The 26,519-nt window shown below is 53.2% G+C and overlaps 8 protein-coding genes across 8 annotated transcripts, besides 1 other annotated feature; 5 read left to right on the top strand and 3 right to left on the bottom strand.

The window, feature by feature from the left end:
* Positions 1 to 26,519: part of a sequence feature (contig 1.59 1..177453(-1)) that runs on past both edges of the window.
* On the top strand, positions 215 to 1,981 carry ANIA_03491 (uncharacterized protein; the record flags this gene model as incomplete). The annotated part of the gene is made up of 4 exons (XM_656003.1): positions 215 to 379; positions 476 to 657; positions 723 to 1,296; positions 1,349 to 1,981. 4 exons carry the CDS (start codon positions 215 to 217, stop codon positions 1,979 to 1,981), a joined length of 1,554 nt encoding a protein of 517 aa, XP_661095.1.
* ANIA_03492 (protein scpR) lies at positions 2,384 to 3,217 on the top strand (the record flags this gene model as incomplete). Its single annotated transcript, XM_656004.1, has 1 exon — positions 2,384 to 3,217. One exon carries the CDS (start codon positions 2,384 to 2,386, stop codon positions 3,215 to 3,217), a length of 834 nt encoding a protein of 277 aa, XP_661096.1.
* Positions 3,835 to 4,543, top strand: ANIA_03493 (proteasome core particle subunit beta-6-like protein; the record flags this gene model as incomplete). Its single annotated transcript, XM_656005.1, has 2 exons — positions 3,835 to 3,860; positions 3,922 to 4,543. The coding sequence occupies 2 exons, from the start codon at positions 3,835 to 3,837 to the stop codon at positions 4,541 to 4,543; spliced, it is 648 nt and encodes a 215-aa protein (XP_661097.1).
* ANIA_03494 (uncharacterized protein) lies at positions 5,850 to 7,163 on the top strand (the record flags this gene model as incomplete). The annotated part of the gene is made up of 1 exon (XM_656006.1): positions 5,850 to 7,163. One exon carries the CDS (start codon positions 5,850 to 5,852, stop codon positions 7,161 to 7,163), a length of 1,314 nt encoding a protein of 437 aa, XP_661098.1.
* Positions 7,396 to 12,005, bottom strand: ANIA_03495 (protein inpA; the record flags this gene model as incomplete). The annotated part of the gene is made up of 2 exons (XM_656007.1): positions 7,396 to 7,427; positions 7,595 to 12,005. 2 exons carry the CDS (start codon positions 12,003 to 12,005, stop codon positions 7,396 to 7,398), a joined length of 4,443 nt encoding a protein of 1,480 aa, XP_661099.1.
* On the top strand, positions 12,839 to 19,867 carry ANIA_03496 (protein inpB; the record flags this gene model as incomplete). Its single annotated transcript, XM_656008.1, has 2 exons — positions 12,839 to 14,344; positions 14,393 to 19,867. The coding sequence occupies 2 exons, from the start codon at positions 12,839 to 12,841 to the stop codon at positions 19,865 to 19,867; spliced, it is 6,981 nt and encodes a 2,326-aa protein (XP_661100.1).
* ANIA_03497 (protein CYP623B2) lies at positions 19,894 to 21,638 on the bottom strand. The gene is made up of 2 exons (XM_656009.2): positions 21,010 to 21,638; positions 19,894 to 20,956 (listed from the first exon to the last, which is right to left on the bottom strand). The coding sequence occupies exons 1-2, from the start codon at positions 21,614 to 21,616 to the stop codon at positions 19,992 to 19,994; spliced, it is 1,572 nt and encodes a 523-aa protein (XP_661101.1). The 5' UTR covers positions 21,617 to 21,638; the 3' UTR covers positions 19,894 to 19,991.
* On the bottom strand, positions 23,310 to 26,302 carry ANIA_03498 (putative MFS sugar transporter; the record flags this gene model as incomplete). The annotated part of the gene is made up of 9 exons (XM_656010.1): positions 23,310 to 23,342; positions 23,383 to 23,390; positions 23,607 to 23,631; positions 24,178 to 24,211; positions 24,507 to 25,006; positions 25,054 to 25,245; positions 25,293 to 25,702; positions 25,761 to 25,850; positions 25,909 to 26,302. 9 exons carry the CDS (start codon positions 26,300 to 26,302, stop codon positions 23,310 to 23,312), a joined length of 1,686 nt encoding a protein of 561 aa, XP_661102.1.

Raw genomic sequence — 26,519 nt, 5'->3', positions numbered from 1 at the left:
CCTGGCGAAGAAAAACAAAAAACAAAGTACAAGTGAGCTTGCTGACGCACTGGTCTCTGCCTAACAGACCAACACCGTCACCCACCGCGCACCTCAGGATGCCTGCTCACCAGTCACTTTGTACTTTACCTACCTTTACCTACCTCGACTCTCGCTTTTTCATGATGTAGCGACCGGTCAGCCCTTTTTGTCTCTCAGATTTTGACCCCTCGCCATGGAAAAGACTCAGACCCCGTCGCTCACGCCAGACGAGCTCAGTGCGCGTTCCTCCACCCCATTTGAAGAGCGCGAAGAGGAGGAAGAGGTGCATTATGTCGGCCATCTGAAATTCTCATTCATCTTCGTCGGTCTGTGTCTGTCAGTCTTCCAAGTTGCCTTGGTAAGTATCGCCTCCGGTCTGGGAGAGTCCCGCTGAGCGTATCAGGATGAGGTGGTGCTAGGCACCGCGGTCGCGACCATTACCGATGAATTCCAGTCGCTGCAGGACATTGGTTGGTACGGGTCTGCGTACCTGTTCACCGACTGTGCCTTTCAGCTCGTCTTCGGCCGGCTGTATTCCATGTTGCCGGTCAAGATCGTCTACTTGGGCGCACTCTTGCTGTTCGAGATCGGCTCTATCATCTGCGCAACCGCACCCAATTCTATCGCCCTGATCCTGTAAGTCAAACGTACAGGAGAAGTAAATAAGAGAAAAGGAAATGTAGTCGCTGACTGTCGTGCAGCGGCCGAACTATCGCAGGCATCGGCGCAGGCGGCATCCTGTCTGGAGCCCTAACAATCCTCTCGCAATCGGTCCCCCGGGCCAAAGTCGCCGTCTTCAACGGTATTCTCGGCGCGGTCAATGGAATCGCCTTCATCTGCGGCCCTCTGCTGGCAGGGGGGATTATCAACGGGACGACCTGGCGATGGATCTTCTACATCAACCCGATCATATCCGCCCCGACCTTCTTCATCACCGTATTCCTGCTCAAGCTGGACCCCCCGAAAACGAATGTGAAGACATGGAGGGGCCGCATCGCAATGCTGGACCTCCCTGCATTCACCCTCTTTCTCGGATCGATCCTCTGCCTGATCCTGGCGTTGCTCTGGGGCGGAAAGGAATACTCGTGGAAGAATGCTCGGATAATCGTCCTCTTCATCCTCTTTGGCGTTATCATGCTCGCTTTTATGCTGGTGCAGAAGAGAAAGGGAGACGACGCACTGGTCCCAATGAGGATTTTGTGCCAGCGAAGTATCGCCTTTGGCATGTTCTTCTCTTTTTGCACCTCTGGAACCGGCTTCATTCTCGAATACTACGTTCGTGCACTATCTCTGGACTGGAAAGGATGTGTTCGTTAACATGCAACAGCTGCCCATCTGGCTTCAGGTCATCAAGGACCTCTCGGTCATATCGTCCGCCGTCAAGCTGCTCCCCATTATCGCCGCCGCCGTCGTCTTCACCACGCTATGCGGGATTCTGACGCCAGTCATTGGCCACTATGTCCCCTTTATGATCATCGCCACCATGCTCCTCTCCGTTGGAATGGGTCTGCTGTCCACATTGGAATATACCTCACCCATCCGCCATGTGCTCGGCTTCCAGGTCCCTGCCGGTGTTGGTCTTGGATGCGCCCTTCAGCAGACTCTCGTCGCAGCGCAGACCATCCTCCCAATGAACGATATCCCCATCGGCGTCTCCTTGATCGTGCTCGCCCAGACCCTGGGCGGGACCATAGCGCTCTCGGCCGCGGACACGATCTATACTGGCACGCTCTCCTCGAGCATCAGCAGCCGATTCCCTCAGATCAACAGGGAAACCGTGCTGACTACTGGAAACCGCGAGATCCGCAACTTGGTGCCCGCCGAGTCCCTGAGTGTCATTATGGACTTGTGCAATAAGGCCATCGTCAAAACTTGGTACCTTTCGATCGGATTGGCCGCAGCGTCCATCATTGGCGTTCTGGGGATGGAATGGAGACGGGTAACGCCGCCCAAGAAGTAAATCTTACTCGATACCTTATTATTACTTAAACTGCAATGGTACTTTGCATAGATTAAGCGCAATAAAACTACCCATCTACATGCTGAAATAGTTAAAACAACACGTTTGTCAGACCTTCGTCAGCCAACCTCAGCTGCAATTAGCGCTTACCCTAGTCCAAGCCGCGACCTGATTCCATCATGAGTGCCAGATGAGCTGATGGATCGGTGAAGAATGAAGAAAGGGTACCCACTGATGGTCTTAAAAGCTCCAGCCTGCAGATCCGGCGATGTGATGACCTCCAGCTCCTGCCAACGGTCTATAAGAGCCAAAAGCGGTGGTCTTGCCTGCTACTCAGTGCTGCGACTCGAACTTCACTTTTTTACTAACTCCAGCATGGACACACTAATCACGAAAGACACCATGAACACCATGAACAACATGCATCTCTACGCAGACTCCCTCGGGATACATCCAGCAGACCACTACCCGACGATGAACGAGATCGAGACCACAGACAATACGTACCCACGATACACATCGCCACCACACCCTAGCATATTGCACCATCCACAAGCACCAGAACCTGCACCTCCTCGCGCACAAACAGCGCATCCGCCCGCGTGGGCCCTGACCTCGCAATCTGGATACCAAATGAACGAGCCAAGCCTCAGTTTAACTCCAGAGCATCGCCCAGCCGCAGGCCCACCCAACGGCCCCAATCTGAATCATGACTCTGACCCTCGCAGACCCGCTAGACGCCAACAGCCCTGCGGAGTCGGGACAACCCGACCTCTTCCAGGCTGTCCCGGTCAGGGTCAGGAGCCCTCCAGACGCAGGACCACGTTCACGGACTCTATTTCCAACCCTGATTCAACCATCCGCTGCTGGGACCACGGCTGTGAGGGGCGCAAATTCTCATCGGTGGGAAATTACCGCCGCCATCTACGCGAGAAGAACGGGCAGGCCAAGATGCACCCTTGTCCAGACTGCGGGCGGGTCTTCACGCGCTCAACCGCGCGCAATTTCCATCGGCAGTCTGGAACGTGCGGACTCATTCCAAGCCAGCTGATGCTCCAGATGGGGATGGGAATGCAGCTGCAGGTGCAGATGCAGCCTGTGTCGCAGCACTCGCTGGCCTCTGGCCACCCTCCGGCTTTCAACCTGGCCCCGCCAGTGCTGTTGGAACCCCTGGCCGATTGGAGCGAGCCCAGTCAGATGGATCTGTACGCGGCTTCTGGGGTGGTGTTTGATTGATGAGATGCCAGTAACTCAGTCAGCAATGCATCCGCGTTTGCCCGGCTGAGCGACAGAACAAGAAAAATAAAAAGAAAACAAAAAAATAAAAAATAAAAATAAAAATGAATAATAATGTTGAATAAATAATTATCCAAGATTAGATAAATCAAATCATCATCCTAGACTATTCTTAGTTCTCCCTCCCATATAATATTCTAATTCTTCATCAATTTATGGAAGACGAAGAGCGGATCTCTAGTGTCCATTCAACACCGTCTTGTCTTATCCTCTACTATATTAGCAGCTCTAGTATATGCTAACTGGTTCCGTCTAGTCTGTTCAGCCGCGGCGGGCCTGCCGGCCGATCGACCCTTGCCAGCATCTTCTCTGAGTTCGGACTAGTGCTGACAAGCGTTTGGCGAGCAGGCCATTCGGATTGACGCACTGCTTTCTGCCTGCCCGTTGAGCGGCATATATATACAGTATACTGTCTTGCACCCTCTAGCCAGAACCATCACCTACCGTCCGCGCCACAAAACCTCCTCCAGCTAGCGCTTATTCTGTTCATCCTTGGCTAAAGTCGAAACAGTTGTTCCGTCGGCTTTGTCACATTGTATCCATCAGAAAGCGCCAACATGGCTAAGGAAACTAGATTCTACCCGTAAGCCTCTCATCAGCCCTAACTACTGGTCAAGGTCAATCTCATTATTCACATCATTCAGATACACCAGCAACGGCGGCGCCACATTAGGCGTCTCAGGACCAGATTTCGCCATCCTTGCTGGCGATACCCGCTCAACAGCAGGGTACAACATCAACACACGCTATGAGCCCAAAGTCTTCACCATCCAGGATGCCCGGGACCGCTCGATCGTTATCTCCGTCATTGGCTTTGCTGCTGACGGACGGGCGTTGAAAGAGCGGCTCGACGCGATCGTAGCTATGTACAAGTACCAGCACGGAAAGAACATCGGTCTGCGGGCCTGCGCGCAGCGGGTCTCGACCATGCTCTACGAGAAGCGGTTTTTTCCCTACCAGCTGCAGACGATGGTTGCCGGTATTGATGCAGACGGCCAAGGGGCCATCTATTACTACGACCCCGCCGGCTGTATTGAGAAGCGGAGCCACTGTGCGGCCGGAGAGGCGAGTAGTCTGATGCTGCCGTTCCTGGACAGCCAAGCACCGCGGCTACAGCCGTTGAGCTTACAGACGGCCCAGCAGCTGGTGCGGGACGCATATACGGGGGCGACAGAGCGGCATATTGAGGTTGGAGATCACCTACAAATGTTGGTTGTAACGCGGGAAGGGGTTAGCGAGCAGCTTGTTGATTTGAAGAAGGACTAGATTACTTAAATCATACATTGGTAATCGGTTTTGGCACCCTGGAGCCCGTAGCAGAAATCTTTAGTGCCGTAGCATAACGGCCACTTACCGGCCCCTGCCACTCGCGTACACTTGTGGATTCTAGATACTCTGTGTCATCAACATGAGCCATTCAATTCCAGCCCCTCTGCAGTATCGAAACGACCTATCAAAGTCGGTAATCCGGAAATTCGAGTTTTGGAGGCAGTCGTTGGCTGTGGGTATATGGAATAGAATGTGGGCACTTGACTCGAGTGGCAAGCCTTGCGACACCGTGCATGCGAAACCGTGAGCCTCAACCACCATATGCGTATGGGATTCCGCTGAGACTTGTTGGCGGGGGCTCCTGCAATGTGCGTCGCAATGTGCGTCAGCTCATGCTGTAGGGTCCATAGGTGCAAGTGGGGGTCGATGAGTGGTACCTGCATGGTAATTGTAGTAAGGAGCACCCAGCTTTCCGGCCCCAGGAGAGCAAAGGACGTCGTGCAATAAACAGGCCACATGGCGGAATGCAGGTTTCTGGCACCTGGGTCCTCGAGGCAGAAAGGACCTAGAGCTCACTGCAGCCTGCACGTAGGTGGGTCGGTGACAGTTAAAAACGTAGAATCAGGCTATGATTGCATAGAATGATGAAACTCTCTAGTCACCAAGGTAAGCTGAGCTGACCCGGCTGGCCGTTGAAATGTCTTGATGCGGTCACAGTACTGCGCATCAACCCTCCGTAGTAGGCATCGAGAGTACCCGGTGGAAGGCCAGATCCTTCATGCAATGGCAATGGCGCAGTTTGTGATGTCAGCGCCGCATGGCCCACTGCGTATCTACCCTTGTCGCCGGCGTGGTTGTGGCCAAGGTCCTACAAGAACCAGCGGCGCATCGTGACGGGAGTGGTATGCGGTTTTTGCAAAAATAAAGGACACCAGGGCCTATATTGTATGGTATTTTTGCTTCTGGCAAGCCCCTTTCCTTAGTTGCTTTCCTTGGCTGGATCCTTTGAGTAGGGTCAAGATAGTACTGAACTGGCCTATTGCCGATGCAAGAGCAGGCGCGAATACAAGGTCTAAGCTAGCAATATAGCAGGTTGCCTTCAATGGCTGACAGCGCCGACACAAGAAGTGGGAGTTTTGGGAGATATAATTTATCATTCACGCCAAGTGGCTGGAGCGCTGCTGCGAAGAAGTCAGATAGACTAGCCCTGGTTCATTCTATACCGGCACGGCAGTCGCCACTATTACCTTTGTCTACTGTAGCAACTATTCCACCTACCATACCGCGCGCATTCTCTGACGAGATGCGCATCCTCTTCTTTCACGGGCACACCCAGACGGGCCCCGTCTTCGAGAGGAAGACGGTCCGGCTACGAGAACATATTCAACGCGCATATCCCGGGTCAACCTTCTTCTTCCCAACCGGCCCGATTGCATACAAAGTCTCGGATAGACTCGACTACCTCTCTGAAATCCAGCGCGAGAGATCAGATAATTTCAAAGATCCAGACCTGATTGAGACGCACGCTTGGTTCCGGCTGTTCGAAGACGATCCGCCGCGTGGGTTACTCGAGAGCCTGGATATCGCGGCGGAGATACTGCGGGTAGAAGGACCCTTTGATGGAGTCATCTGCTTCTCTCAGGGATCAGTCGTTGGCTCCATGATGGCTTCATTACTGGAGGGACCGAGACGAAGACAAAGATTCGATGAGTACGCCGCCTCATTCCCAGGCGCAGTGCGATATCCCAAATCCTACAAGAACATCAACCACCCGCCGCTGAAATTCGGCATCACATACGGCGCCTACATGGGGACAAGCCCTGTATTCAATGCCTTCTACTCAGAGCCACTTATTGAGACGCCCTTCCTACATTTCATGGGTGAATTCGACCCCGTCGTTCCGTCAGAGATGGTAGCCGCAGTGGACAAGGCACAGATTGGAGGCTCTCGACGGCGGAAGGTGATGCACCCAGGTGCCCATGCGATCCCGGTAGGGGATCGGTACCACGAGGCCGTAGTGGATTTTATTCGGTCTGCCTGCGAGACTTCACCTACATACTTTGACTTGCCCAGTGACGAAGTTCCCCTGCTTAGCTACAACGATACCCCCGAGCAAACCCCCTTTCAGACCCCATTACTGACACCGTCTCTCTCATCCGCCGTATCAACTACGTCTATCCCGTCGTCGGAAGCCACAATACTCGCTACAAGGAGGCTGGACCAGTGGGAAAAGTCCAGAAGCCCACGAAGTAACATCAGGCCACGATCGACTCGACGTACTGTATTTTCGGGCCGGCGGTCGACAAGTTCCAGCGCTGAATCAAGCGCCGCCTCTCAACATTCTGATCACTTCGAAGCCACACGCACGCCGACCTCTTCGACCTCAACCGTCCAAATGATAGAACCAACAGTCAACAAAGAGCCGAATCTAGCTGTCAGAGTGGTGGAAGACGATACCATTGTCTCGGGATCAGAGTACGAGGGTGAGGGATGGCAGGAGCTCTTATTGTCGGATCTGCTTAACGAGATGCTGCGAAGGCACGGTCGGCCCGGCAGATTCTATTTTGTGCCCGATGGGGAGGGCGGCCGGTTAGAGAATGGCATGAGATTGAATTAAAAGATGGTCTTGGTTATTTCCTTGTCTTCTGGTGCATAAACATAGAGCAACAAATACACATCCCATTCCGACTAAAGTCGGTGCCATGCATAGACACTCTAGACAACTGCAGGATCTCTCCGTACGTCATGCCCAGCAATAGGAGTGGTTTCATCTTTCTTTTATTAATACCTGGTATGTACCTCCTCTCTGAGCAATCGGACGCCTTTATTTCCTCTTTTAGCCTTCGTTTCTAGTCCTCGACAATCACAACTTCTGAAGAGTCTAACCGGATTGTTAATCATACTCATCATGGGTAACAAATCATCTAAAAATACCTATCAAATCTCATATAAAGTACCTCTATCTAACAAACGCCTGCCTGGCTTCGTTGACTTTTGTTCTGCTAAAAACATTCGACAAATTCCTTCCAGCAGATGAAACACTCGAACCCGAGAGAAAGCCCGTCTCGACGAGGGTTTTGATATTGCTCCTAATTGCAGCATTGACATTGCTCGGTGGTCCACCGTTCGCCGGACGCTGTACTCCAAACTCCATCTGCGGATCTTGCAGCATGGCCAGCACGGGCAAGAAGGTCTGCTCCGATTCCTGGCTGGCAGCAAAGTCCTGTGCAGCCTGCTTCCAGTCCTCGGCACTCATCTGTGTCAGTTCCATGCCCGTCTGTACTTTGATCAACTCCCAGAAACGCGAGACTGTCGTGCCGATCTCCACGTTGTCAACAGAAGGAGACTCGCCTGAAGCGGCAAACGTCGTCGCTAGAATACGAGTCGCTACCTCTTCTGCATCAGCGACTGCGAGCCATAGATCGCCTCCTTCGGCCGGATACGCGCCAATCTGAATACAGGCCTGCACGAGCTTCCATAGAAAGTCGTCCGTATTGGGAACCGCATCCTTCTCTGTGCCGATCACCCAGCCCGGGCGAACAATCGATACTCGGTGTGTCGACTGGTGGCCTGCAAAGCGCGAGACCAACTCCTCAGCTACAAACTTGCTTTGACTATAGCCATTTGCCTGCTCTAGAGATTTCATGAAGGATTCGAGGTCCTGCCCCGGTGATCGTTTCAGCCCTCCAGAGACAAAGGTGAAGCTACCGGGCTCGGACCACTGGGCCATGGCCGTAAGTAGTTCAACAGTAGAGTCGACATTGACAGCCTTGAGTGCTTGGTATGGGGCCTGCCACTGCACTGCAGCACCGTTGTGTATAACTGAGGTGATCGGAGCCCCTGCGTCTGCTGTCCCACAGAGCATCCGCCACTGCTCAGGCTGGAGCCCGAGCTGGGGCATTCCCAGATCTCCAGGCCAGCATTCTACGCGATTCGCGTAGGAGGATGACCACCACTTGGCGAGAGTTGCCGCAGACACTACACGCGCCATACCCTTGGCGGCATCGTTCGCGCGGACATGAACGATGACCCTTTGGACGCTTGGGTCGGCGAGCAGCTGGCGCAGAATCTGAGAGCCCAACAACCCAGTTGCCCCTGTCAAGAATACTTTTCGTTTGTGCTTAATAGACTCTGAACGCCGGGTCAACTCCCTGTAGACCCTCTGCAGCTCCTTGGAAAGGTCGAGTGTCGGCGCAGCTTCCGCTGGCCTATCGTGCGGTGAGGTGATCATGGCTGCGAGGCCTGTCACAGTGAGCTTAAGGTCGTATAGCGTTTCAACGGTCATTTTTGCGCCATATTCACTCCGAATAAACGTAACAATGGTGATCAGCTGGATTGAGTCGAGGCCCAGGATGGACAGTGGGAAGTCTCGCCCGTCGAGTGTGGTCTTTTCTTCCGACGCGAGGTCGAGGATCTTGTGATTCAACCGCAGGGCCACCTTGTTCGTGGAATCGATGACCGGAAACTCAGTGCTCGTTTCGTCGAGCTCGATAACGGTGGTACTCTGGTTGCCCAATTCCTTGCGCAGAGCCTTTCGATCAAGCTTACCGGCGAGCGACGTGGGCATGCGAGCCCAGATCTGGTACCGGGTAGGCACCATATGGTGAGGCATAACCTGCTCCAGCTGCTGTTTTATGTGCGACATGGTCGAAACATTAACGTCACCAAGACGCTGCAGAATATCTGCCGGTGTGTCCGAAGAATTCCAGGATTCTTTATCGCAGAAGAGAAAGGCGACCAGATGAACATGATACTCATGCTTGAAGACGTCAACTGCAGCGCCGGCAGCATTAGGAAACAGCCTAGCAAGATGATGTTCGATCTCTGCGATCTCCACTCGCTGCCCCCGAATCTTGACCTGCGAGTCTTTGCGGCCTTCGAAGACGATCGACCCGTCTTCGTCAAAATGCACCAAATCACCGGTCTTGTAGAACCGACGGGGCGTTGGAGATGGTGCCCAATATGGACCGAAAATGTAAGCAGCGGCTGTTTTCTCCTCGTCGTTAAGATATCCGCGCGCCAGGTGGTCGCCCTCGAGCAGAAGTTCGCCCGTTGCACCGATCGGGAGGAGGATCTCATGGTCTTTGGGGTGGACAACCCATGCCCTTCCCGCAACAGTAGTACCGATATTGGCTGGGTTGGAATCGAGTGTGACAGGACGCTTGACCGTGCTCACAACGGAACACTCGGCAGGTCCGTAGGCATTTATGAGTGTCAAGCGGTTGGCCCAGACACGCTGGACGTCTCTAGCCAACGGCTCACCGACGAGCGCAAGTGTCTCGAGTCTCGGGACATCCTCCGGACGCAGATGCCTCGCATACGACGATGTCAGAGAAATGAGATTCACATTCATGTCTCTAATAACCGGCGCTACGCTTCCATTGCGGTCTTCCTCAGTTGGGACACAGACGGTACCGCCACACATTAAGGATCCCAGAATTTCATAGATACTTAAATCGAATGCGGGCGATGCGAAGAACAGTTGCCGGGTGTTTTCATTCATCCCCAGCGCGGGCATATGTCCTGCTGCCGAGGCAGCGTAGGACGCATGTGTCACAATGACCCCCTTTGGCTGGCCGGTCGAACCGCTGGTAAAGACAAGGTACAATGCGCGGTCTACTGGGAGTTCCCTCATAGGAATGGATGCGTGGGTGTGGGTTTCAAACCAAGCAGCGTTCACGGCCAGTATGGCACCAGGAACTCCCTCAAACCTCGCTCTGCACGATTCGGAGACGAGGATAGTTCGGGCGTTGACCATCTTGATCATGTACCGGAGGCGATTCTCAGGGTAGATTGGGTCGAGAAGTAGAAAGGCGCCTCCAGCTTTCAATACACCGAAGATAGAGACGATCATCCATTGTGACCGGTCGAAGCAGATGGGAATCACAATTTCGGGCCCGACCTTCTGCTCGTGCACTAACCATGTAGCTAGTCGAGTGGCGAAAGCGTCTAATTCCACGTAGGAGAGGGTGCCATCCCAGGCAGCGACGGCTGTCGCATCAGGTCGAGTGTCGATATGACGTTGAATCGCATCCAAGGGCAAGAGTTGCTCGTAGCTTTCCATTTTTCTTTTCCAAATGTCGAGCTGGTCCAGGTCCTGGGGCGAGATGAGCTGGATTTCGCTCAATCTCTTGGAGCCATTGCTACTGATCAACTGCGATACTATATGCTCGAACTGAAAAACCAGTCGTTTCATTTGCGAGCTCGAAATGATCTTGTCGTCATATGAGGCGAGCACCTTGATTATCCCGGTTCCTGCTAGAGAGCACTGGAATGTGAGGGCATAGCTGTAGAAGGCAGCTTCGACTTTGTCCTTATTCTCTGCGGTGAGAAGATGGCCGTACGGCGACTGCCCCTGAGTCTCGGTCATCCCTGGCTGAAAAGCAAAAAGAGTCTGAAAGTTGCAGACTGCTTCCGTCGCTCGGTTGAGCCGCCTCAAGTTCTGCAGCCCAATGTGCTGGTGGGGGATCAACTCGGTGAAATAGGCCTGTGTTGCTTGCAGAAAGTCGGCTACAGACTGGCTGCTCCGGACATCCAGAAGGACGGGCACCGTTGCCAGCGTTGGACCGACCACCTTGTCGATGTCGGGCATGTTCGCGTTGCGTCCGCTCAAGGTCGTCCCGAAGCTGACTTGCTCGCTGCCGAGATGGCTGGACTGCACCAACCCCCAGGCCGCATTGGCGATGGTCGACAAGGTGACACCAGAAGGCCCATCGATTGCCAGACTCGATTCGTGCTTATACACGCTGTTGGGCCGTGGTCGGTACGTGGACGCCGGCAGTCGAGGAAACGTATCCACCTCGTCGAGATGTGCTGTCTTCTTCTTCCAGTATGCCTCTGTCAGCGACTTCTGCTTTTGCTGGAACATCCGCTGGATGAATTGGCGAAACGAAGGCCGGGGTGGTATCTCGCCGTCCGCATAGGCTGTGGCCACATCTCTCAAGATGAGCTCAACGGAGAATCCATCATAAACACTATGGTGGGCACTCCAGACCAGATGGGTGTCTGAGATCGCCCATCGGGTCAGCGGCTCGCCCGTCTGAAGGGTGATCGACTGATCGGCATCGAGATACGCGCGTAGATCGCTGCAGTTCCTCCATTCAGGCGATTGCTTGAGAACGACCTGCATGGCATTTTCCCCAAGCATGACGATCCGCGTGCGGAGGATGGCATGTTTCTGCAGGACCACGTTCCATGCTTGCTTCATGCGTCCCTGATCGACGAACGGTTGGAGTCTAAAGACATGCTGGGCCATGTACGCCCCTGGAGACGTCAATGAGAGGGCGAACAGGCCTTGTTGAAGTGGTGTACAGGGGTAGACGTCCTGGACTTGGGCTGATGTGGTCCTGCATTGTTTGGCGATGTTGCTGAGCACGTTATTGAGTCTGCTCTGGCCTTCATCCCTTGATGATGATGATGATGATGATGATGATGATGATGATGACATTGAGTGAGACATTGTGAGGCTCGGTCTACTCCTGGTATACAGGAGCTCCCATCAGAAAGGAGAGAGAGAGAACTATCGCAGGATGGGTCGAATACTGTCGTTATATGTAGTCTAATATAGTTTCCCACTGCTCTACTGCCTACAATCCATTAAACTATCAGCTTCTTCGCCTGTCGGCAGGTATACCCCTTGTTTAACGATTAGCAAAAGGATTGACTAAATCAAGCCTTGGGCTGGTTCGCGTGGCTGCTCTAATTTCCAGCTGCAACGCCTCAGCGTCAGCCTTGATCCTTAGCCCTAATCCTTAGCTCCTACATCCTGCGTCCTCCTGTACAGTCAGCTCCTAGGCCCTCAGCTTCTTGACACCCAACCGATACCACAGGTGGCTCATGTTGTCGCTGAGTGGCGCGATCATTGCAGAACTGGTCAGATTGGGGGCCGATCCTTAGCTTGTCTCAGATGGGACGTTAACGGCATTGTTTTCTCCTTTTTTTATTTTACTATACCACTTGAAAGAACTTTTATCGTTTGTACATAACTATACGCTAGTATTTTTCAATGAGTTAGCGGAGCTTCAACGAGGCTAATCTGTTGTTGCAGTCGCCAAGGGCGAATCTGTATTCTTTGTATAAGATTATTGTATAAGTACAAGCCGCCCAGACAGAGGGCTTGTCTCTTCCAAGCATTCACACGGCCCCGTCTTTCACTACTCTTACTCTTGGAACTTTTAATTTTCTTTTTTTTATTCTTTTTCATGCTTCATTGTTGATGTTGCTAGACCGTTGAGATACCCCTCTTGTTCTTCTACCCGTTTCCCCCTTACAAGCATCATCATCACCATCATTATGCCTGGCGCTATAGAATCCTCCCCATCGGAGTGGCTACAGCTTGAGCTCCGGAGGATATGTGCCAATGTGCTCCAGCTTGACACCAAAGATGTCGATCCGCAACGGTCCTTTCTCTCCTTGGGCGGCGACTCTCTGCTGGCCATCAAGATATTGGCCCAATGTCGGGCTCAGGGTATTACCATCAACATTGCCGATATCATGGCAGCAACTACACTGGAGTCGCTGTATTCGATGGCCCAGGGCCCGGCTGAGCTTGCCTCGTCCTCCACCAGCGATAATGCCAGCGACAAGGACAGCTCACTGGATGACTCAGAGACTGGCGCCCTCACCCCTACCACCGACGCTGGCTCGAGCTTGGCCGACACACTCTCGCCCGAGATGAAGGCCAAATTGTCTGCGCTCTCCGTATCCCAGGATACCGCTATTCAAGCGGTTGTCCCTTGTTCCGCAATCCAGGACAGAATGCTCGTCAGCCAACTACAGAATCCTCACCTATACTCGTGCTGCTTTGTGCTCAGATTAACCCACTCACACCCAGGCCTCCCCGTCGATGCCAAACGACTGGGTACGGCTTGGGGTGAAGTTGTCAAGCGTCACTCCAGCCTACGGACGGTCCTGGTTGAGAGCACACAGCGACCAGGGCACTACAACCAAGTCATTCTGGCTGGGATCATTCCGGCAGTTGAACACTATGAAGGAGCCGACCACTTAGGCTCAGTCAAGTTCAACGTGAATAACCCAATCGTCTTTCAGCCGCACTCGATCCCACACCGACTACAGCTGGTCCAGGTCTCTCCCTCGGAGGTTTATCTAAAATTCGACATCTCACATCTCCTCATTGATGGACAGTCGGCTGAAGTCTTGTTAAAGGACTTGAGCGACGCCTACCGTGATGGCGGGCTGGCGGCGGCACCCCTGTCATACGCTGATTATGTCTCCTCCTACCTCCTCGAACCTGCTCAGCTAAACACATCCAGAAAGGAGTCCGGCATGGAGATGAGCCCTCTAACAGTTCCAATGGACAGACCAAACGAAGGGCTATTTGACTTTCAGACGGTCAGCGCAAACGTACCTCTCGATTCTCGACTCGTCCAATCCGTCTGCGCGAGATACTCTGTGACACTTGCGACAGTGTGCCAGCTAGCCTGGGGGCTTGTCCTGCGCTGCTACGCCGGCACAGACAGTGTCTGCTTTTCGTACGTCAACTCTGGTCGCTCCATGTCCATTCCTGGTGTGCAGGAGGTCATCGGCCCGATCGTGCAGACCTCGATGTGCTCCATTCAGCTCGGTCCAGCTGATGAGTTACCCAAGATCCTGCAGCGCATCCATAGGGATGCATTACAGGCCATGTCCCAGTTATCGCCTCTGGAGGCGAATAGCACATCCAAGTCAGCGCGGCAGCTGAGTAATACGACCATGTCATTTCAACGAGCCCTAGATGATGCTGCTGCGCAGAGAGCTGGTCTCTTAGTTAAAATTGAGGGCAAAGCTAATCCTACTGATGTGAGCTGTGTTTAACCTATCCTGTTACTGACCTCTGACGTCTTGCAGTACGACATCTCTCTGGGCATTGCCGCAGGCGCCGATGGCCTCTCCGTTGATCTGGATTTCTGGGGCTCCAGGCTCGACGAGGAAAGCGCCAGAACGATGCTGGGTGCATTCGAGGCCGCAATCAGAGGGATCATTGACTCCCCGGACAGCACTGTTTCTAATATCAGTCTTCTCTCTCCGGGCGAGGTCTCCCAGCTAGCGCAATGGAACGCAAGCATCCCGAAGCCGGAACGAGTGTGCGTGCATGACAAGATTATGGAAATCTCCAAGCTTCAGCCAGGTGCTGCAGCCGTCAACTCGTGGGATGGGAACCTGACATACCATGACCTCACTGTTCAGGCATCGACCCTGGCCCATCATTTGCGGGATCAGCTTGGGGTAGGGCCCGAACGGTTTGTTGGTATCTGCATGGACAAGTCGAAGTGGGCGATTGTCTCCATGCTGGCAGTTCTCATGGCCGGTGGCATCGTCGTTCCGCTGGGAGTTTCCCACCCTCGAGCACGCATAAGGGAACTTCTGAATGATACAGCTGCTGTCGCCCTGCTTGTTGACGGTAAGCATGGAGACCGGCTTGCAGGTCTTGAGGTGGAAAATGCTGCCATGCTCACGGTGGATCAGCAGCTTCTAGACTCTCTGCCAACAATCCCTAAGCCCCCAGTCTCCGGGGTGACGCCCGACAATGCTGCCTGGGTCATCTACACTTCAGGCTCAACAGGTGTCCCAAAGGGGGTTGTACTGCTGCATCAGAACATTTCCACAAGTGTTATCGCCCACGGAGCGGTATTTGGCGTCAACTGTGTTACCCGTACAGCACAGTTTGCTTCATACACTTTCGATGTCAGTCTCTCTGATATCGTCATGACCCTCTTCCACGGGGGATGTGTCTGTATCTTCTCCGAGGAAAGCCGCATGAACAGTCTCACCGAAGCTCTGCAGGGGCTCGCTGTCAACTACGTCAATTTGACTCCGACCGTGCTTGGCTTGTTAAACCCTGCTGATCTCCCAGTGATCCGCACTGTCGTCGCTGGAGGAGAGGCTATGGACCCTGGGATCATAGAGAAATGGTCGCCACATGCTCGAGTCTTCAATTCCGTTGGACCCTCAGAATGTACCATCATTGCTGTCGCAGCTGGTCCTGTCACGGACCCTGCTCAAGCTGCCAATGTCGGCTACCCCACTGGGACTCGACTTTGGGTGGCATTGCCTACAGACCCAAACCAGCTGTGCCCTGTCGGCGTGCCCGGCGAGCTTCTGATCGAAGGTCCCATGCTCTCCCGTGGCTATCTGAACGACCCAGAGAAGACAGCGGGCGCATTCATTACGAATCCGGCTTTCGTCAAACATCTCGAGGCTGCTACTCCCGCATGGAAGGTTCTGTTCCAAAAAAGTGAGCGTCGCTTCTATCGCTCAGGCGACCTTGTTCGCCAGAAGAGAGATGGGTCCCTTGTTCATATGGGCAGACGAGACACGCAGGTCAAGATCCGCGGGCAAAGAGTCGAAATCGGTGAGATCGAATACTGGATCATGCAGCGGCTCAAGGAGGTCCGGCGCGTAGCAGTCCTCGTAATCGAACGCGGACAAGGGAAGGAGCAGAAATCTCTTGTTGCGGCTGTCGAATTCAAAGAGGATTACGAGGACGTCAGGCATAGCGACGATGATATCTCTCCCGTCACGAAGATTGGAGAATCCACAGTTCTGCCCCAGTTGCTACCCCTGACCGAGCCACTGTCTAAGGCATTGCATCAGCTGCGCAATGACCTGTTAGAGCATCTTCCCCCGTACATGTCGCCAACAATGTACGCGCCCGTCTCACAGCTACCGCTGAACCTATCCGGCAAGATCGACCGCCGGGCAGTGACCCAGTTCATCAACGAACTAGACGACGTGCAGCTACAGCAGTATCTCGCCGTCAGTGGATCACACCAGGAGCCTTCCACTGAGACCGAATTCAAACTGCAGAAGCTGTGGGCCAAGACTCTCGGTGTTGATGTCTCGCAGATCAGCGCAGATAGCCATTTCTTCCATATTGGGGGCGACTCAGTAGCAGCTATGCGCGTTGTCGCCGCTGCACGGGATGTGGAGTTGGTCCTGCGCGTCGCTGATCTCTTCGAGTACCCCCGTCTCCCTGACCTTGCTCGCGCGGTAGAGAGCCGCGTCGTAGATGAAGCCGATGAGGAAGATCCAGCCCCGTTCAGCGTGTGGCGGGAAAGTCGCGGCTCGGAGCCCAGCGAAGAGCCAGTTGAGTTGGATAAGATCGCTGCTATGTGTAATTTATCGAAGGAGCAAATCGAAGACGTTCTCCCGTGCACCGCTCTACAAGAAGGGCTTATCGCTCTCACGGCGCAGCAGCCAACAGCCTACATTGACCGCAGAGTTTTTGCTCTCTCACAGGAGGTCGATCTATCTCAATACCGTGCTGCCTGGCAGATTGTCATCCACCGAACCTCGGCTCTACGCACACGGATTGTGTCTGGGCCTCAGACAGGTTCACTGCAGGTCGTGGTTGTTCCCCGTCATATTGATTGGAACAAGTCGTCATCTTTAGATGAGTACCTCGAGACCGACAGGCAGACGGGGATGATGATGGGTCAGCCCTTAAACCGTTTCGCCTTTGTGGATCAGCCTGATGGCCAGCGGTTCTTTGTATGGACCACTCATCATAGCACGTACGATGGATGGAGTCGAGCCTTGGTTCTTCAGCAGGTCGCCGATGCCTACGCGAGTCGAGACCTGCCACCCATTGCCTCTTTCTCCCGGTTTATTCAATACATCCACTCTCAGCCGCAAGACGCAGCGGCCTCGTACTGGAAGGCCCAACTCGGTGGGGATACGAGCGCTGACTTTCCTGCGCTTCCAATTGCCAATTACCGACCTCGTCCGCAGCAGCGCCATCAGCATACAGTTAATCTAGCTTCCAGCTCTACAAAGGTAATGTTGCCAGACCTTCTTCGAGGCGCTTGGGCGCTGGTTGTGCATCAGTATGTTGGCAAAACTGATCCGGTATTTGCCATTGCTCTCTCCGGGCGAAATGCTCCAGTACGCAATGTGCCCAACATCGCCGGACCGACCTTGACGACCGTCCCTGTGCGCATCTTCATAGATCCAGAGCAGCTCGTCAACGAGTTCCTGCAGAGTGTGAGACAGCAAGCCGTCGATATGATACCTTACGAGCATACAGGTCTTCAGCGCATCAAGAAGATGGTCCCCGAGCTGGCAGCAGCAGTCGACCTCAAACATCTTTTCGTTGTACAGCCGGCAAGTGATGGCGAGAGCAAGTTCAAAATCCCCGGAGTGACTGAGCATCTTGTTGCCGTGGACGAATTCGACAGCTACGGCCTCAACGTGGAGTGCATGCTTTCTGGTCAGTCCATAGAAGTCGATGTGCGTTTCGATGAGAAGATGTTATCGTCGTCACAGGTAATTCGTCTGATGAGCCAGTTTGAAGCTGTTGTGCATCAGCTTCATCTCCATGGCGAGGGAAGCCTGAAGATCAAGGACATTGACCTCCTCAGCCCTGAAGATGTCAACCAGCTTCGGCAATGGAACGCCCTTCCCCTTGCACAGCCTCTCGATGTCTGTCTACACGACCTCATCGCTGAGGTCGCTCGATCCCGGCCTGGGGCAGCAGCAATCGAAGCGTGGGATGGAACATTGACGCATGCACAGCTGCAATCCTACGCTTCGACGCTCGCCGGCTACCTTATTGAGCTTGGCGTCGGTCCCGAGATCTCGGTCCCCGTTTGCATGGACAAATCCGTCTGGGCCGTGGTTTGTTTCCTGGCTGTCCTACAAGCTGGTGGTGTGGTTGTTCCCCTCGGGACTGGCCATCCCATACCTCACATTGCCAGCATCATCGAGGATACCGGCGCGAAGCTTGTTCTTGTTGATGCACAGCAATTCGAGCGTCTGTTGGAGCTCACCCCTTCACGGGGTTTGACTCTAGTGCCCATCGATACGCAACTGCTCAACAGCCTACCGACTGCTGCGCCACAAACATCCGTCACGCCGGCCAACGCAGCCTGGATAGTCTTCACCAGCGGCAGTACCGGCAAAGCCAAAGGCGTCGTCCTCACTCACTCCAATTTATCAACGGCAATCAAGACCCATGGCGCCCGCTTTGGTCTTGGGACCCATACACGCACGATTCAGTTCGCGGCACACACCTTCGACGCCGTGCTGCAGGATTATTTCACCACGCTTGCCAGTGGAGGCACCGTCTGTGTCCCGTCAGAGGCTGACAGGATGAACGATCTTGCCGGCGTCATGAGGGGCATGAATGTCAACTTCGCAAATCTGACTTCAACTGTGGCTCGGCTCCTCACGCCTGACCAAGTTCCCAGCCTGAAGGTTTTAATCTTAGCTGGCGAGCAGATCCAGGATTCTGTTGTGGAAACTTGGTACAAGCATGCTGAAGTACTGAACGTCTACGGACCAACAGAGTGCTCCATCAACTCAACCTGCAATGGCCCCATCTCTGACCTATCGAATGCTCAGAGCATCGGGTTTGGTATGGGGTCTCGTACCTGGATCGCTGACCCTACAGACCCCAACCGCCTGTGTCCTGTTGGCACGCCTGGAGAGCTCCTAATCGAGGGTCCTGGTCTGGCTAGGGGATATCTAGGCGATCCAGCCAAAACGGAGGCTGCCATTATCCAGAACCCTTCCTTTGCCTCCCGCTTCGCTCTCTCGGACTGCCGCGTCTATCGAACTGGTGATTTGGCAAAGCAAACCGAAGACGGCCAGATCCTATACCTCGGTCGCATTGACACGCAGATCAAGATCCGCGGGCAGCGGGTCGAGCTGGGCGAGATCGAACATTGGATTGGACGCCATCTACCCCATGTCAAGCACACGGCTGTTGTGGCAATATCGCGTGGAGAGAAGCAGATGCGTCTTGCAGCCGTTATTGAGCGCGAGAACGGACATAAACCAGACCCGGTGATCTTTACGCAGCTCAAGAAGACCCTGTCCTCATTGCTACCGTCGTACATGGTCCCCAGTCTGTATATCCCGGTCACTGAAATTCCCCTGACTGTCTCTGGCAAACTCGACAGACGCGCCATCAAACAAACAGTTGAAAGCATGCCCACTGAAGAACTGGAGCAGTACTTCGCGGGTGAGTCTAGCGGAACCCGCGTTCCCCCGTCAACCGAGATGGAGAAAGCCCTGCAACGAATCTGGGCCAATTCCTTGGGCATAGAGGTTGACGCCATCGGCGCCGACGACAACTTCTTCCAGCTCGGTGGTGATTCAGTGGTTGCGATGCACATCTCTGCCTCCAGTCGTCAAGACCAGTCGGTCAAGGGACTGGCAGTAGGTGATATATTCATGCATCCGCGGTTGGCCGACTTGGCGGTCTTGCTGGAGAAGAGACCGCGGGAAGGTGAGGGTGGCTGGGACGAGGAAATGAGAGACGATGAGAGTCCATTTGCATTGCTGCAGGAGGTGTTGGACTTGGATTTGAAAGACATATAGGCTATGTTATACATCTCTGACACGCGGTTTTATTCTTGCTTTTTGCAGCTTTCTAGGCGGATATGGTAGAGACTTCGATCACTTGCATTTACATGAATCAATCTGAAAGGAGAAAAGCACACAATCAAGCCCGCCGTCTCTTCACCAACACCCTAACGCCGCTTGGGGGAAATACTGCCTCTGCCACCCACCGGTTCGCCGGTCTCTTCCCCTGGTACTCCTCGGGAAACCGGATATCGTAGTTCTTTAGCACGTATGCGATAATCATCTTCAACTCAAAGTCCACCAGAAACCGCCCGGGGCAGGCATGCTTGCCATGACTGAAGGCCAGGTAACTCGGCCCGGTTGACACAAAGCTGAGCGAGCCAGCCTTTGCTGGATCGTTTGCAGCTTCACGGACCCGCGAGAACCGGAAAGGGTCATACTTGAACGGGTCCTCATACGTCTCTTCGTCCACATGAGCCGGCTGACTGAGGAAGCTGAAGAGCGTCCCCTTAGGGAGCGGCAGCCCTGTATCAGTAGTTACCCCGTCCACCAGTACCTTGCGAAAGACTGCCCGGCCACCGAATGAGTGGCACCTCAGTGTTTCGCGCGCGACACTATCCGCCTTTGTCATCTTGGATACCTTAGCCTTGGTCCAGGCCGTGTCCGATCCCAGAACCTGGTCAATTTCGTCCCGAAGCACGGCGATGGTGTTGTATTCTGGGTCAGACGCGAGAATGTTAAGCAGCATGTTCGTCACTTGGATGCTAGTCTGGTGCATCGAGCCAAAATTGGCGACCGTCACACGCGTTGCAATCTGGTCGAGGCTGTATAACTCCTCCTTCCTCTCCCGCTGCGCGAACCGCAACATCATCTGGAAGTGGTCCTGGGGCTGGTCTTCAATCGGTAGCTTGAGCGCTTCCATACGTGCATGATAAAGTGGCTCGATATGCTTCCGCAACCTTCTGTTCGCTAATCGCGCTTTCAAACCGGCTATGGGTCCGATCAATGGACGCAAAACGGGAGGACAGCCACCAACAACCCCGGCAGTGATGACACATCCGTCGATGGCGTCAAAGCTATCGTTGAGGTATTTCTCATTGCGGCCTGCAATTGTCAGCGTTTCAATCTTTCTCTCCTCCTTTGGAACCAGCACATACATAAAGACAACCCCACCGTAAAGCGACTTGCAGCCTGCGCGACGACCAGTTTTGCAGCCTCAAGCAGATCAATATCCCTCCAGTTCTCCTCGTCTGTCCCAAAGTACCTGTCAAAGGCAACCCCCAGCTCTTCGTTCATTGCGGCAACGATATTCTCCAACACCGCATTCATCTCGTTCTTCACCAGCATCCCCTGCCACGCATCAACAACATACCGTGAATGGCCGAGACTGTAATCGGCCTGGTCGATTTCGACAAACGCCTCGCCGGGGCTGAGCACGCTGTCCGGCTGCGTCGTCGCCCAGCGCAGCGAGCTGACCGGCAGGATGAGCTCGGTGCGTACGCCGAACCCAGGCAGAATGACGGGCTTTCCATTTTTGAGGTACTTGTGATATGCCTCGCGGAAGAGCGACTCACAATCGGTTAGATATGCAAGGCGCGTTTTTAGACTGAAGCTGGTTTTTCCAGGACGTTCACGGATGAAAGGCACTCCTCTGGGATAAACAGCGCCAAAGAAGACAGTATTGATGATATAAAGCAACGCGGCGGGCAGGAGGAAATATAATCCTACTCCAAGTAAACTGTCGACGGCGTTCATGATATGCATGGCGACCGTCTAGGTGTCGGACCCTCCACGTGGAGTGTTTTGGTCGGGCCCTTGCCCTTTTAATAATGGCAAACGCTGGAGGCTGAGGATGGGGGCTGACATTATTTACCCCACAATAGCTGGAAGTTAACTACTTTTTATTGGCTGATTTATCTACATTTGCAGGGACTGGCCTGTCTGAGACCAAGCTTAGCTCTTTCTGGTGCTAGACTAGCCTCTATAGGACTAGCCTTATCTTAGTGCTGATGGGCTGGGTTCTGGCCTTCTTGGGTTGCTGACGGGCTGACTCGCTAGATTTGGCTATGTAGCTTTAGCGATGGATGGCCGCTGGGCTAACAAACTGAATGTTGAATAATCGTCCGAGATGTCAATTGTTCTGACTGAAAGGGTAGTCGGCAACATCAACCCTCGGTGTTTCACACATAGGGCGCACCCCTTCTCCCCTACTATGTACCTAATCTAGGTGCTCTTCGTAACCAGGCTGCCCCTAAGGCCATATCCCAGCGCACAGCCTCCTACTCTCTATTTTACGCATCCATTCCAAATTAAGCAGCGCCTGCGGACTAAACAGAAATATTCGCCGAACTGGTAAATGTTACCATATCCCAATCCCATATCCATGAGCCTGGCTCGCAGGATGAAGGCCCGGCCCGTGACCTAGGCGATCTGCCTTAGGGCAGAAAATTAAATGATATCATTAACCTAGCTCCAGATAACTATCAACCATACTTCATATATCGAACCCTTGCTCATTGCAACAGTAAACAAATCGATCCGATTTTGGATGGGAACCCAAAATCTGATCAGCGGTTAGGCCTGCAGGCTCAACTGCGCTGCTGGCATACTTGTTCGACGAGCATTATTGGCGCTGCCGTGCAGATATACGTTGTGCCGGGTATCAAAAGCCTTATGGTGAAATCTTAGGGAGGATGAGAATGGTCTCTCATTGATGTTTAGGTCAGGTTGCAGCTCGGTTCCTCATGGTAGGTGGAAGCTTCTAACCTCGCTGGCTGATTAAGATTATTACAATACCATATCGAGCTCCCCAGAATCGTAGCAGCAACAGACAATGAGATACGTACATATAGACTCATCCTAAGCACCGTGCTTAAGATAGGGGGTAAGAGCAGGGCACGTAACACCGGGTCAATCGTTCGGCACCAAGATGGCAATGGCAGCCAGTCTGAACAATACTATTCTCTTCCACTACCCAGAAGGGGTGCGGAAACGAACAGTTGTGCTTAGAGAAGGAGAGAATTTGTAAGCCCGGGGTTTATCAACAATTTTGCGCTGGTGGTCTAGAGGTCTGGTTCCGCGAGGCGATATGGTGGCCGCATGTGTTCAAGAGGTATGCGTTCGCTTTACGCGCTCTTCTGCTTCATAAGCTCCACTCAAAGAAAAGGCCTTACTTCCACAGCGGTACTGAAAACGTTACTTTTTGTGTTCCTTTCCTAGATGGCTTACTAGGAACTAGGGAGTATTAGTCGAGACAGCTACGAAATGCGCCATGATCCGCCCTTATTAATGCACCAAGCACCTTTTACCTGAAAGATATTGATTGACATTTATAGCCCATAACATATAGGCATTCTTGTCCGGAGTAGATATGAAGAGACTATGGTCGGACGGGGTAGAAGGCCGCTTTTGACGTCTTGTACTGATGATATAATCTTTGTTTTCTTTGGAAAGAAAATCACCGGCCTTTGACTGAGTTGGTCTCTATTATCTAGACATAGTAAAGAGAACATGACAATTCCTTTACTTACATTCCGATCTGGTTGAACAACAATAGCTCTCTAGTACGGCAAGATTTAACAGCCTACTTATTATTCTTTATATTTCATTCCTATCCCACGCGTGATGTCAGTAATCACTCTCTGCTTCAAGTATACACATTTATCCCATTGAGATCAATTATATATACAGCTCCTAGGGATCTTGAATGAAGCAAGGACCGGCCGGTCAATGCCTTCATCTGTCATCGACTCACAATGGATATTGCGCCTGGCTTCAGCCTAAGTAAACGACAGTTCCAGGTCCGCGAACTTCCGCCCAGAGCGCCAATTTCTGTCACAGGCTATGGCCTGGGTCTTCGTTATCGGCAATGCCCTCAACCAAAGGTCTAAACAAGGTTACATCTGTCTGAACCAAGGTTGGAAAAGTCAAAGAGTGTTGACGTATGTTCAGAAAAATTGATAAAAGGGAGGAGAGAAGGTTCATGTTTCTGTCTTTTATTTGTTTCTCTAAGCTTGTGATACTCGTTTATACAGGACAGCCAGTTAAAAATAATACTGCCTACGCCCGTTACAATTTCTCATTAATCAGATGCTCATGGCGAGGGAGCTGCTGGTGCTAGTGCAGGATAACGCCCCAAACTGTGGCGTACATCCGCTCAACGGTCAACCCTATGGTAGTAGTTGCCCTGACTGATATGGGGTACACTCTTATGAAGGTGTTCGAAAATATCGGAACGTCAAACTACGGATGCGCGACGCCGATTGTTTATGATACAGGCTAATATCATCTGACTCCGGCTCGAGGGATTCATATCGCATTCTTACAGTGTTGGCTACCGTCTTGGGGCTGTGTCGGCGGCTATAGCGCCCCTTAGTATAGTGTGGATAGTGTGGATGTGGGACAATTTACGGGCTACCAGACCGATGGCATAGCGTGTTAGGCACTAGCACAAGTGGCAAAAGAGAAAAAAAAAAAAAGGAAAATTAGCTACAGCTCCGCTAGATATTAGCTCCCGGGATTTGCCAGCATAGTGTGTGTCCTAACTAACCCCGCGTTCCCTCATAACTAAATCCCAGTAGTAAATACACTATGCCTCCCAGAATAACCAATTATATCGAAATCCGTACAATACCATACCCTCGGCTCCACCTACTCTTGTGTCGAGCCGGACTGGGCATCCTCCACCTTGGGACCGTCGTCCTTAAACGTGGTAGCGCCTCTCTCGGCAAGAACATCGCTGTGCAAACGATACGCGCGCTCCATTTCCCAATAGAACGGACTTGGCGTCGAGAACAAAGCGTCAATGGACTCGAGCGACCGGTTACGGGTCTCAGGGTAGAACAGATACACGATCGGAATCCACAGGAGATTGAACCCGGCCAAAAGGAAGTAGCTTCGGCTTTTCAGGCTGGCAAACATGATCGGGTTCACCAAGGTGGTCATCCCGACGCCAATGGCCCACCCGGTAATGCCGAACCCGTTGCCCTGGGCACGGAGGTCAGACGGGAATATCTCGGTTGGAACGAGGAATGCCACGGTGCCCCAAGTCGAGGCATAGGCAAGGTTGAACAGGAAGAGCATTGCGACTGCAGCGGGCGCGTAGTCAGCCGCTTTTTCTGGGTTGTGAAGGGAGGCTTCATAGACAGAGCCGGCCTTAGCGGATCAGTAAGGGTCTATTCTGATAAAAGGGGCAAACTTACGATAACTTCAACGATGAAGAGACTCAGAGCACCGAGCATCAAGCACATTCTTCGACCGATTCGGTCCACGATCTGCGCGCTGATGATGGTTCCAACAATACCAATCGTGTTGAGACCTCCTGCGAGGCCGTTTTGGGTCAGGCTGCTGTATCCAGCTTGACTGAGGAGAGTGGGCGAGTATGCCGTGACAGCCTGACGCGGTTTAGCTAGAACGATACGACCGGGTAGGATTCTCATACCGTGATACCGGTCCACGAAGCCATAATCTGAAGCCACACACACAACCAGGCCCGTCGGCTGAGATTGCTTCCCGGCCGCCCGCTCTTGCCTATCAAGATCTTGATAAACTGGATCGGCGAACTGGGCTTGCTGTCTTGGGCCACGGCTACAATCTCCATGTACTCCTGCTCGATCTCGGCCTGACTTGCTTTGTGGCTTCGCAGCCTTGTCAACATATCACGGGCCTCCTCATTACGACCAACAGAGGCATAGTATCGCGGAGAATCAGGGAGCATCTTGATGAAGAAGACCAGCAAGATCGCTGGAACGCACTGGAAGGCAAGCAGGAACCGCCACCTGATATCAGAGTATCCGTTATTGATGAAGGCCAAGCCGAACGATAGCCAGTACGCAACCGAGATTCCCAGGTCTGCAGGATCAGTATGCGGTGCGTCGAGAACAAGGGGAAATTCAGGCGAGGAACATACAGTTGGCAATGAAAACATAGCCCAAGAATCCGCCACGGTGGTCGGCAGACGAGGTTTCTGATACCAGAACCGGCGTAATGCCAGTCAGCGCTGTTCGATCAGCACAGGCCCATAACTAGCAGTGCGTAGGGAGAGATGAGATACGTACCTCCAGTGCCAACGCCCGTCACGACTCTGGCGACGAGCATGAAATCTGAGCTTTGAATCGCTGCCTGGAGAGCACCTCCAATGACCGCGAAGACGGCACCGATAAACAGTCCATTGATACGCCCAATGCGATCAGCCAGCCAGCCTCCAGCGAAACAGCCAAAGATACAGCCAAGGTAGTAGATACTGACAATGCCTCCTTGATGGGTAGTGTCAGTCACAGTGCCATCCGGCTTGCCGATTCCGACTTCGGTGACATAGTACGGCGCGGCGTTAACGCCGCCCATAACACCTTGGTCGTAACCCTCGAAGAAGATGCAGATGAGCGAGAAGACCTGGACGGCGACATTGAGCTGGCGAGGCGACAAGCGCCTCCAGAGCGTGGTGTATGCCATGATGGTTGACCACCAAAGAAGAAGATTTGGGAAAAAAGACAGGCCAAAGCCCGGGGTTGTTGCACTCTATAAAACCCGGGGAAGCGTTCATGAGGCAATTACTAGCCCATAAGTGCTCCGCCTCCACAGAAACGCCCGAACTCCAGAAGTGTGGTGCAGAAACTGAGGATTCTGTTCCGCATTGGTGGAGCACTCCCCCTGCCCACCCAGTAATCCT

Source organism: Aspergillus nidulans, chromosome II (genome assembly GCF_000011425.1).
Source record: "Aspergillus nidulans FGSC A4 chromosome II".
NCBI lineage: Eukaryota > Fungi > Ascomycota > Eurotiomycetes > Eurotiales > Aspergillaceae > Aspergillus > Aspergillus nidulans.
The sequence above is the reverse complement of the archived record's forward strand: the minus strand, read 5'-3'. Positions and strand labels throughout refer to the sequence as shown.